The following is a 12599-nucleotide window of genomic DNA, read 5'->3' as shown; positions in this document are numbered from 1 at the left end:
CAAGTAATGAGAGGCATGCTGTGGGTGAGGAGAGATGGAACCGGGTTGGTCACCAGTAGGTCAACTGAAGATGGCTGATGAGTACAAAAGTAACTCATCGTTACGCTTTTGTGTGTGTTTGCAGATTTTCCCAAATAAAAGGCCCAGAGGCCACGAGACATGAATCTTTGTCTGGCTCTCCCCGTCACTCATGGTGTGAGCCCCTCTTTCTTCCGGGTCTCCTGATGGAAACTGAAGATGACATCCCTGTACTTCATACCATTCTTGTGAGGCATAAAAGTGAAGCTGTGTGCAAGGCACCCTACCGAGGGGCGGGCCTTCCCTTTGTCTAACGAGGCCAGAAACGCCGGACAGCGGCGCAGAAGACAACCTGCCCGTGCTCAGGGTGCCCCGAAACCGCGCTTGATACAGTGAGGACCCCCAGGCCTCTGCAGAGAAGCACCCATGATAGGAACCAGTCTCCCGCCGTGGGATAGTCCCAATTCAAACAACCCTGCGAAGGACCTTCCACAAGTGGCCTGAGAGAGAGAAATCTGCAGGAGGAGGGCCAAGAGCTTCATTCCCTCCCAGCGGTTTACCCGGTGAGCCCCTACTTCTCAGTGCCTCCCCCACAGGCTCTGCTCCCGCAGCTGGAGCTGGAGGTTGGGGGGCAGGAAGGAGGATGAACACCTGGGTTCCCAAAAGGAAGGCGCTTGGAAGCTCCGGCCATTTGATCATGAGAAGGTGACTGCCCTCTCCCCGGTCCGACCTTACCTGGCTCAGTAGCAGGGTCTCAGGGGACAGGGCGTTTGGCTGGGGGCGGGGCCCCAGGTCCAGGAGGCGACGGGCGGTGCCGGGGAGCAGCCAGCGCCCGCGGCCGCCGTCCTCGCGCGGAGGAACGCGGGGGAACTGCCGAGGCCAGAGACGTTGGGCATCCCTGCTCTCCCCGTTCAGCAGACCCGCCCTAGGGTCCCGCCCGCCAGCGAAGGGTTGGGCACGTCCGCTTTTCCTTCCTTTGCCACAGAAACGTGTGCGGCGACAGTCGCCCTGTGGGAGCTGAGCAATCCGAAGTCCTGGAATCTCTTGGGCGTTGATTTTCCAGGGGGCCTTCGGTCTCGGGGAATCCCAACCGCCTGTACCCACAAGGCCCCGGTCCTCCTCCTCTCGGCGGCCATTACCTCGCTCAGTCGTGGACTCGAGCACTCCTGCAGGTTCCATGCCCGAGGGAATCATTTGCTTTAGCCCCGTGGGGAAAGGTGACTTACACTTGGATAGGGACCCTGGTGGGCTCTGGACACCATGCGGTCGTCCCCAAACGGGTTATGTTAGTTCACAGATCACTTCGTCTGTGTGAAGGACTTAGTGAACAGTCATGAGAATCTATTTTCCCCCCTCATTCAAAGATGCTTTTATTGATTTTAGAGAAAGAGGAAGGGCGAGGGGGAGAGAAATATCCATGTGAGAAACGTATCTGTCGCCTCCCCGATGCACCCTGACCAGGAATCAAACCCTCGGCCTTTCTGTGCATGGGACAACGCTCCAACCGAGCCACGCTGACCAGGGCAGTCTTGGAAACTCTAATTAAAATTTTAGACTATGATAGGAGTACCACGTCCCATGACCAAGCACATTAATGTCCGTTCCATCTTTGCTGAAACCACCACAGCCTGGGTTTTTTCTTGCTAAAGGCCAGTCCCTGGATAAAGGAAGTCAAGTAATCTAGCATCTGAATTTGCCACAGCGAGGAGAGGGCAGGAACTCGGGTCTGAATATTTAGCTCTCAAAAGGGTGGAAGTCTCCTGCAAGTAAGACTGAATGTCTGAGACATTTATAGAAAATAAAAACAAGTCTGCTCACACCCAGTGCTTGGATTGATTTATTGATCCTCCAGCTCCGTATCAGTCCGATTCAGTTAGCATCACTGACAGTGTGTATGTGTACACACTGAAAGGGGATGGGGAAAATGACAGTGGCAACCCGAGGGGTCTAGGAGGGGGGCTGCAAAGCCAGGTCCCAAGGGCCCCCAAAATAATGCTATATTCTCGGGGGGAAAAGGAGTTCTGGGTCCCAGGCCATCACAATTGGTAGCTGATAGTAAGAGTTGCCTGTTAGATCTGTCTTGAAGGATGTGAGATGTCAGGCCACATGGAGGAAGCTGGGATGTCACACAGCCGGTGGACCAGCGGTTTCCTTACCACCTTGTGGGGTTTCCTTCGTTTGGGCCTTGCTACTGAGACTTAGGGATTTGGAGGATGTGAGAGGTCCATCCAAGCTTCTGGGTTTGAAGGGAATACCATGGGCAAAGCTGTATACGAAGTATATGAGGATGGGGAGGGTGACAATGAGGAAGATAAAAATCAATGCAAGCAGCGCCCATGATGGGTATGGTCGAGGCACCTCTTTGGACTGTGGAGAGATGGGAAAGGGGTTCAGAAAATTGAAGCCCCCAGAAGACGAAAGGCTGTGGAAGGGAAGAGTGGGAGGGGAACCCGGGCAGAGGACTGAGTCTTCAGGGAGCAGAGAATGAGATGATAAGGTCCCTTTAGGTCAAGAGTGGATGGAAAGATCTGGCCCCCACTCCCTAGGAAGGTCGGGGGTCTGGAGAGGGAGGCTCACAGTGCTTGAGTCCCAGGCCACATAGGTGAAGGTCTTCAGAGACAGAAAAATCAGAATTATAGTAAACAGGACGAGCAGCACAAATGGACACACACAGCACCATAGGCAGTTAAAGATGGGCTGGATGGGGCGGTTCCACAGAGGCCCCAATTCTGCAAGGAACCTGGAAGAAAGGGCCAGGAGACTGTGGCAGGCCCAGTCAAGCCTTACCCTTCCTTGGGGGCCAAGGCCAGCCTGACCTTGTTTAGCATCTTCTAAATACTCCACGTCACTTCAGCTCAGGCCCCCTCTTCTCTCCTCCTCCCAGCCCAAGAAAAAATGTCCACCATTCCTCCATTGCTCTAAAACCTTTCACGGGTACCCAAGGCCCTCAGGATAAAGGCCAAGTCCCTTTCATTCACCCCATAAACATGAGAGTGTGTATGATGTGCCAGCGACTATTCTAGGTGCTGGATATGCACAGTGAACAAACATAGGCCCCCAAGAAAGTGAACATGCGACTCTCAGGGAACTTTTCTTAGTTCCTTCCAGCCCGTATGTCCAGCCTCCTTCAGTGCATGTTCTCAAACTTAATCAATATACAAATGGGGTCCTTTGGCCTAGCCAGTGGTCGGCAAATGGCGGCTCATGAGCCACATGCGGCGCTTTGGCCCCTTGAGTGTGGCTCTTCCGACTTCTGCGCATGGGCCACGAAGTTTCAATCGCACTGTACATGCGCCCGCACGTGCTATTTTGTGGAAGAGCCACACTCAAGGGGCCAAAGAGCCGCAGGTGGCTCGGGAGCCACAGTTTGCCGACCACTGGCCTAGACTATTCATCTGTCCAGACTCTGCGCAATTGTCCTCTCCTCTAACCTTCCAGGTGCCCCGACAGTGCTGCTAGCACCTCTCCCCTAGACTTACCACCCTGTACCGCCATTGTCTGCTTGTATATGTCTTCCTCTTCGGGCTCTGTGCTCTTTAAGAGGAGGAGCTAATTCTAAGTCATTTTTTTTTTTTAAATATATCCTATTGATTTTTTACAGAGAGGAAGGGAGAGAGACAGAGAGTTAGAAACATCGATGAGAGAGGAACATCGATCAGCTGCCTCCTACACATCTCCCACTGGGGATGTGCCCGCAACCCAGGTACATGCCCTTGACCGGAATCGAACCCGGGACCCCTCAGTCCGCAGGCCGATGCTCTATCCACTGAGCCAAACCGGTTCCGGCCATTCTAAGTCATTTATATCCAAGTACTACAAGGCTTTCTCAAAACAGAGAAAAGTCTCGAGAAATATTTGTGGAGTAAATAAATGTGAGTAAACTGACTGCAAGAGCTCCTGTCTCCTGAAAATACTGCCATCTGAGCCTTCTGTCCTTGAGTTATACCGCTTGGATGTCCACATACCAGCCTGGTAAAAAGCCGGGCTCAGGAGCCCCCTGGGTGTGACTTGGATTCTCCCACTCTCCCCTTCCACAGTTATAGCTACTAATTTCCGTCCCTGATTAGTTTGTTCTCTCTCCCCTGGTCATTCTTCCTTGAAGAATTAGACCACATCTCTCAATCTACCCCTCTAACACCTTAGCCTAAGCCATTGCTAGCTCCCATTGAAAATATTACAATAACTCACTACTGTCCTCCTTGCTTCACTTTTGACTCCTCCTAGTCTATTCTCCACACAGCAATTATAGGTATCTTCTTTTTTTAATACATTTGTATTGATTTCAGAGAGGAAGGGAGAGGGAGAGAAAGGTAGAAATATCAATGATGAGAATCATTGATTAGCTGCCTTCTGTAATGTCCCCCACTGGGGATCAAGCCTGCAACCCAGGCATGTGCCCTGACCAGTGACCTCCTGGTTCACAGGTCAATGCTCAACCACTGAACCACACCAGCCAGGGTATAGGTATCTTTTTTTTTTTTAAATAAATCTGGCCCTGGCCACAGGGTCACAGGTTCCATTCCCAATCAAGGCATGTACTCGGCTGCAGGTTCTCCGGTCCTTGTGGGAGTGCTTATGGGAGAGAGCCCATCAATGTTTCTTTCTCTCTCCCTCTCTCTCCCTTCTACTCTCTCTGGAAATCAATGGAAAAAGTATCCTCCGGTGAGGATTAAAAATTGTTTTAATCTGATTATGTCATTCCCCTACTCAAAACCTTCTACTGCCTCCTCTATCATCCTATACAATAAAAGAGTAACATGCAAATTGAATGAACGGTGGAATGACCGGTCGCTATGATGCACACTGACCACCAGTGGGCAGATGCTCAATGCTGGAGCTGCTCCCTGGTCAGTGCGCTCCCATACGGGGAGCACCGCTCAGCCAGAAGCCGGGCTCATGGCTGGCAAGCCCAGTGGCAGTGGCGGGAGCCTCTCCCACCTCCACTGTAGGTGAGTGGTAAGGAGCAAAGGGTCCCGAACTGTGAGAGCCCTGGACTGTGAGAAGGACTTCTGACTGCCAGGTTAGGCCCGATCCCCCTAAGCCAGCAGGCGGACATCCCCCCAAGAGGTCCCGGACTGCGAGAGGGCGTAGGCCAGGCTGAGGGAACCCCCCACCCAGTGCATGAATCTCATGCACCAGGCCTCTAGTTCTGCATAAAAAGCCAAGTCCCACTATGGCTTTGAAGGCGCTACACAATGTCTCACTAACTCTCTGGCCACATATCCTAACACTAGAGGACTGGTGGGGTCCCTTAGCCTGGCCTACGAGGATGGGGCTGAAACCTCTCTGACATCCCCCAAGGGATCCCGGATTGTGAGAGGGCACAGGCCAGACCAAGGGACCCCATCAGTACACAACCGGGGCCTGGGAGGGACCACAGGAGGGCTCCAGGGTGTGTCCGGCTTGTCTCCTCCAGTCCCAATTGGCCAGATCCCAGCAGCAAGCTAACCTACTGGTCGGAGCATCTGCCCCCTGGTGACTAGTGGACGTCATAGCAACTGGTCAAATGGTCAAACGAACGGTCAGACTCTTAGCATATTAGGCTTTTAGTATATAGGATTCTATTCCGACCTCTCTGGATCTCCTCGATCCTTAAAGCTTCCAGGCATAATGCTTCTCTTACCATGGTACCTACTGCTCCCTCTACTTGGAACACACTCTCTCAGAATTCTATCTGACTCCTTCATTCAGGAGTCTGTTCAAATGTCTCCTTATCAGAGAGGTCTTCCTTGCAATCCTACCTCAATTAACACCCATACAAACTCACACTCTTGATCATTTCCTTACTCTATGATTTTTCTCCTGTCAATTATTACCAACTAACATTTTGTTGTTGTTCATTTGGTAACTATCTCCACCACTAGAATGTAAACTCCCTGAGGACAAGTATGATTGCTTTGATACTGTATCTGGTGACTAAAAAAGTGCCTGGCACATATTACGTACTTAATAAATATGTTCACTAAATGAGTGAATTAAAAGATTTTGCAGAAGGCCCTGAAGTTGAGGGTCCCTAATGTCGCTCTAGTTGAGTGAGAATGGAGGCAAAAAGAAAGGGGTCAGCCCCGCCAGTGTGGCTCAGTGGTTGAGCATCAACCCATGAACCAGGAGGTCACAATTCGATTCCTGGTCAGAGCACATGCCCGGGTTGTGGGCTCGATCCCCAGTCGGGGGCATGCAGGAGTCAGCCAATCAATGATTCTCTCTCCTCATTAATGATTCTCTCCCTCTCCTTCCCTCTTTGAAATCAATAAAAATATAGTTTAAAAAAGAAAGGAAGGGAGGGAGGGAGGGAGGGAGGGAGGGAGGGAGGGAGGGAGGGAGGGAGGAAGAAGTCACCCTTCCCTTAGCCCCAAGTAATCACCTCCTGGACCCATAGGCCCAGCTCACAGCCATGTTTTCAAATATGATGATGACGATGACGGGGAGGATCATCCAGTAACCATTCAGCAGTTTGATGTAATAGATGCCTGCAGGTTGAATGAAGAAGATGCCACACAGGAACATGAGTCCAAAGAGAACCGCTGGAAGAAACATTGAACTTGGATCAAGGTCAGAGGTCTGGCTGGTGGCGGGAGGGTCGGGGGGCGGGTTAAGCAGAAGTTACTTTCAGGGCTGGATTAGAGTCTCAGTGAAACCAGGGTCATTGGTGGGAGTAGGGCCATAGGTCAGAGTACCTGTAAACAGCTTTTCACGTTTCTTGCAAAAAGGAAAGGTGTCCTGGAGTGGAGTCACGACACCTTGCAGGAGCCCAATCATGAAACCCATCTCCAGGAGCAGCAACAGCAGGAAGAAGAGGAAGGACCAGAAGACAGACCCAGAAATGAATGACATGGCTTCAATGAAGGTCAGGAATGCAAAGGTTGGGCCCTCCTTAACCTGTTAAGGGGAGAAGAGTCAGGAGTTAAAGTGTCCTTGAACTTAAGCACAATACAGATAAAGATACGTTCTACCTTCCCTGGAGAAGTTCCCAAAAGTCTCGAGTCACGGTAAAACTCGGATCCCCAAGCTGACCCTCTGACAAGGAAAACCCATCCACCTAGCATTATCCAGGGGAGGGCATTCTGCAAGCTCTATTTCTCTGCATTTTCAGGGCTGCAGGTTATCCTGGTGTCTCTGGGATTTTTTTTTTTCTGGTGCTAATAAAAGATGAGATTTCTATTTTACAGAAGGCATTAAGGAACTCTCAGCCCAGTGCACCTAGTTTAACTGACCTTCAAAAACTGCTTCTCTAAGTTGCACTCAGTAATGTGGGGGAGGACCAGGTCCTTGATGGGCTGGGAAAGATTGTTGAGCCAGGAGGTGAAGATGACGTTTGGATCATCTGGCATGTTTAGAGGGGGCAGGGCCTCCTGAGGCAGTTTCCCCTGGAGTACCAGCTTCAAAAGCAATTCGGCATTCCTGGGGATAAAAAGTTGAATCTCATAGAACCATCTGGCTCCTTAACTTCCAGAGAAGAAAGGACATCTCTAGCCTAGCATTACTGATCTGAATAAGGTACGGCCTGGGAGGAAACTGAAAAGGCACCCACCTTCAGGGTCACGAATTTGTGTGAACCAGAAGTCTTTCCCATAATCTGCTGGGGACTCCGGGGTCCCTGCTCTAGTGATGAAGTCTCCTATTCATCCTCACCTCTGCCCTTCCTCCCGTTTTAGACTAGTAGGCAAAAGTCAACCTTCTATGCTTTGCATACTGAATATCAGGAAGCACCATGTACTTAGACGACAGTGCATAGCTCACGGAGTTGAGCTATGAGAAACTTCTTAGTCTTTTTAATCTGCTGGCCTCTCTCACCTTCTATTTCCCCCACGGCCCTCTGCACATTTTATGCTGTGGTCAGGTTTAACTACTTACAGTTTCAGGGCCTGCCATAGCCTCTCATGCCCAAGACCAGCCCCACCCCTGCCACCATTCTTCACTTGGTTAATTCCTACAAATCCTTAAAAATCAGCTCATTGCTCCATTAAGAACTGCAATGGGAGGCTTGCTGATAAAAGCAAAATGCAAGCTGCAGGAAAATAAGTATAGTTTGATCAAATTTTATCAACTAAAATACTGTATGTTCTTCTGGTGGTTATTTGCACAGGTTAGGCTCCCTAGGGGCAAATTCAGCTTAGGTTCGCCTCCTCTAGAAGTCCTTCCCTAACTAGCCTAGGCATAGTTAGTGGCTTTGTCTTCTGTCTTCCCATCACTCCTGCTACCAGTTATCATGCCTTTGTGACTGTGATTAAGTATCGAAATCCCTTCCCTTCGTCCCTCCAAAACTGAAAACACAACGAAGGCAAGGACTGTGGTCTGATCCGCCTGTCCAACGATGTGCAGCGCCCAGAGTATTCTAAATGCCGGAGGGATAGTTTGTTTGTTTTTTTTTTTAAATATATTTTATTGATTTTTCACAGAGAGGAAGGGAGAGAGATAGAGAGTTAGAAACATCGATGAGAGAGAAACATCGATTAGCTGCCTCTTGCACATCTCCTACTGGGGATATGCCCGCAACCCAGGTACATGCCCTTGACCGGAATCGAACCTGGGACCTTTCAGTCCGCAGGCCGACGCTCTATCCACTGAGCCAAACCGGTTTCGGCCTGAGGGATAGTTTTTATTCATGCCTACAGACTAGAACAGGCTGAGAAGACAATATAGGCTCTAGTCCTGGGCGTCCTGGTGGGGCTTAAGTATGACAGATTGACTGACACCCCTAAGTTCGGGAGTTGCCAGTAAAGAATGACTGGCATTCGGGAGCAGAAGGGTGTTCCGAAGGGTGTGGTCTTAGAGGCTGCCTGAGACTAGAGTAACGTTGACGGTTTGCCACTTTTCGAGTTTCTCTGTTGAGATCCGCTGAGGTGAGCAGTTGGCAATCTCTGACATGGAAGATTTCCGGGGCTAGAAAAGGGCTCTAGAAGGATGACGTGACGGGGATTCTCCTGCCTGTTTTTCATTCTAGGAGAGAGCAGAGGCCTGCAAGTGCACCTGTGTGAAGGTGGGTCTGTGCAGCAGCACCTGTAAGATTAGGGTCTCTGCGTTTTGTCGTTCCCTAAGGCTGACACTCTCAACTAAGGGGCCGGCCTTACTTCTCAATGCAGTTGTGTATGAGGACAGTGGCCCAGAAGCCCAGCACGCTGAAGATAAAAGGCATGGCGAGTATGGAGCAGCCCAGGTTGATGAAAGCCACAACAAACGCGTCACTGAGACAGTTGCTGGGCTGGTCCATGTACGAGGAGTAAACGACAACGGGGCCAAAGCCGAGACCTAAGGCAAACAAGACTTGGATCCCTGCTTGGATCCACGCAGTTATGCTGTACATAGCCGATACCTATAAGGGAAAAGAGAAGAATAAGGAAAGATGTCAAGAGGAGGAGAACCTTAACAAAATGCAGGGGATACAAAGGGAGGCAGTGGGGAAAGGACACTAGAGCGGACAACGGGTGTCCTCTAAGGTCTGAGAGGGGAGTGAAGAAGATATACCTTCATAACCGCCAAACGCTGAAGCCCGTATCGTGCCCCGGACAGCAGTACACTCCGGATGAGTAAAAAGACTGTGATGATACCAGTCAGTGGCACCAAGACACATAATACCTGAATTCAGGGGAGGGCATATCAGCAACCACATCCCGGGGGGGGGGGGGGTAGTCAATCAACAGTCAGCAGGGATAAAACATTCTGAGCCAGAAATGAGGAGGAGTTAGAAGATAGCTTTCAGCAGGGTTCAGGGGCTAAGTGGGAGTGAAAGGCCAGAGGGAGTGGGAAATCAGATCAATGAGTAGTAATGTTAGGTGAGGGCTAAAGTATCTCAGACTGTTAATGGAATCCAAGAATGGAGACTCACCTTCCCAATGGACTTGATCCCATTAATCATGAAAATGCCAACAAGACACCAAGCCATCAAAAGGGGCAGGAGCAGAGAGATGACTGGTGGCCCACTATCCTCAATGCTGTCTGAGGCTTTCAAGGTCAGCCGGTACCAGAAGTACATGGAGGGTGTGGTCCGTGCACATTCAGGATCTGGGGGTATCTGGCTTTGGACTCCCTTGCTAGACAGGGTGACTGTTCCCCTCTTCATTAACCCTTCCCCCACACCCCCTTCCTCTCATTTCTTCTTTCTTCCTACTACCTGCCCCTTCTTTATCCCTCCTCACTCCTTTCCCCTCTTCCAAATTCCCTTCCACCTCTCTGTTTCCCCTTTTTCTCTTTCACTTCCTCCTCACCAAAGCCACTGGAGTTCTTCAGGAGAGGACAACGCTCCCATGGAACGGAAAACTGGAAGGACTGGCCCAAGTAGAAGAGGATCCAGCCATTGACCACATTCAAGTACAAGGCAGTGATGAAGCTCACCTGTGGGGCCAGGAAGGAGGTGGCTGGGGAGGAAAAGTGGGGACTGGAAAAAGGAAGGGATTGGACAGAGGATTGAGGAATCGAAGGGACTTGACCCATGGAAGTGAAATCAGGGGACTCATTCCAGGACAAGGGTAGGGATGGGGGTGGGATGTAAAGGGTAGGCCTGGGCAGCCAGGGCTCCTCACCATGAAGCTGCTATACCCCACACTACCAAACCAGGGGCCAATGACACTCCATGCACAAATGCTGCACTGGCGCATCCTCCGACCAACTGCCATCTCCAGGAAGAGGAGAGGAATCCCCATCAAGAACAGCAAGAAGATGTAGATGATGAAAAAACTCCCTGTGCAGGGGATTTAAGGAAGGGCTCTGAGACTCATCAGGCTTTTCAGCGTTTGGATTTCTTTGCGAGTCCAGAAAAAGACATTCCCTACCAGTGATCTCCCTCAGGGCCACAGGCATCAAGATGTAACTATTTCCACATCCCTTAAAGCCCCAGGTGTCCAGCCCCTTGCCCCCCAATTCCTGGAAGACCCAGACACATAGTTTCCACCCCAACCCTGATACAGGCTTCTAGCCCCACCATGATGTTCAGATATCCTGCACCTCTGCCCCTCTCACCACCCTCGGTGTTCGGACAGCTGGCTCCTATCCTGCTCAGGGTACCAAGTCTCCAGCCTCTACAGATCCCAGAGACCTTGAAGTTTGAGGCCTGGATAAGTCTCTGTCTTGCTAAGCCTTTGTGGTCCCATGATTCCTGGTCCCCAGACTTACAACCGCCATTGTGAAGCCACAGGAGGGGAAAACGCCAAAGATGGACTGGCCTCAAGGAGAAGGCCACCAGGGCGAAGATGTACTCAGCCTTGTTGGCCCAGAGTGGACGGTTGGAGACGACCTCCCTCTTTTCCTTCTCTGATGCCTCCACCTTCTTAAGTGAGGATTTCTGTTTCACCGGGGCATCTTCAAACTCAAATATAGAGCCTTGCCTAAATTGGCTGCTCCTCCTTTTCTCAGCCTCAAAAGCCTGAGTCTCCCAGGCCTCAGCCTCGGCAATTCGGGACGCCAAACTCTGCTTCTCATAGGGCACCGGAAGCCTGTTCTCTGGGCCCTTGCTTTGCTGAGTGTGGGTGCTTGGGGAACCCCGTACAATGGCTGGATCAGGAGATGAGACTTTCGCCTGTAAAGACTGGGCCTCTGTCTTCGCTTCAGGCAGACTCTCCGGGGCAGCGTCCACTTTTCCGAGGGAGGGTCTGCCTTCCTGAGCAGACCTTAAAGACACCGAAAACTAGATTTTAGATTTTGAGTTTCAAAATAACCCTCCACACCTCCTTAAAGCAAACCTTTTATTTCTGTCCCTACCACCATTGAAATTCAAAGCACAAATAATTCTCTTACGTAAGTTTTACTTTTTAGAAACGCTTTGGTGCATGAGTTAAGAGTAGAGATAGGAAAGCTAACAATAGTCAGGAATCCCGTTCAAGAAGTTTCTAAAAACACTGACGTGTACTCCTTACAGAGGGAGGTGCCATTTTTAGTGAGCCTTTGAATCAAAGAAACTAATTTAACACTAAATCTGTCTTGTAACCGTAGGAAACTTGTTTTCCCTCTCTGAGCTTTCTCATCGGTAAAACAGCCAGGTCTCTGTAAAAAATATCATCTCACCAGAGTGCCTTCCCTGCCCACCTATCTAAAAGAGTAGCCTACCTGTCCACCACGCCCTCCATCCCACCCACTTTTATTTTTCTTCATAGCATTTCTCACCTCCTGATGTGATTAACTGTTGATTGTTAGTCTAGTTATGGTCCATCTCCCCTCTCCTCCCCAACTGCTCTACCCCCAGCAAGAGGATGGTGCTCTACCTCATATTTGGAGCCAGTCTCCTCTCTGCTGTCTGTGCTTCTACCACTCTGACCTTTCCTTGGCTCCTCAAATACTCTACAAGAGAATGGGCAGGGCGCGTGCTGAAAAAGAAAAAAGAACAGGAATGCAATGGGTTCACTGATCAAAGTCTAATAAATATTTAAAGAAGAAATTATACAAATGCTATACAATCTCTTTCAGAGGACAGAAGCAGAGAGAGTACTTCCTACTCGTTCAACAAGACCAGCATTACCCCGATAGCAAAAACAGTACAGAAAACTGCTGACCAATATCTCTCATTAACAGAGCTATAAAAATCCTAAACATAGCCAAAACCGGTTTGGCTCGGAGGATAGAGCGTCGGCCTGCGGACTGGAGGGTCCCAG

The 12599-nt window shown here is 50.3% G+C and overlaps 1 protein-coding gene across 1 annotated transcript; it reads right to left on the bottom strand.

The window, feature by feature from the left end:
• Window positions 1-1941: 1941 nt before the first annotated feature.
• SLC6A16 (solute carrier family 6 member 16) lies at window positions 1942-12337 on the bottom strand. Its single transcript, XM_036307180.1, has 12 exons — window positions 12213-12337; window positions 11128-11621; window positions 10539-10696; window positions 10224-10350; window positions 9845-10020; window positions 9484-9594; window positions 9090-9331; window positions 7233-7419; window positions 6696-6897; window positions 6383-6542; window positions 2596-2758; window positions 1942-2385 (listed from the first exon to the last, which is right to left on the bottom strand). The coding sequence occupies exons 1-12, from the start codon at window positions 12215-12217 to the stop codon at window positions 2143-2145; spliced, it is 2268 nt and encodes a 755-aa protein (XP_036163073.1). The 5' UTR covers window positions 12218-12337; the 3' UTR covers window positions 1942-2142.
• Window positions 12338-12599: the final 262 nt, after the last annotated feature.

This window comes from Myotis myotis, unplaced genomic scaffold, assembly GCF_014108235.1.
Source record: "Myotis myotis isolate mMyoMyo1 unplaced genomic scaffold, mMyoMyo1.p scaffold_m19_p_45, whole genome shotgun sequence".
Classification (NCBI taxonomy): Eukaryota; Metazoa; Chordata; class Mammalia; order Chiroptera; family Vespertilionidae; genus Myotis; species Myotis myotis.
Note: the sequence above shows the minus strand (reverse complement) of the source record. Positions and strands in the feature narration are given on the sequence as shown.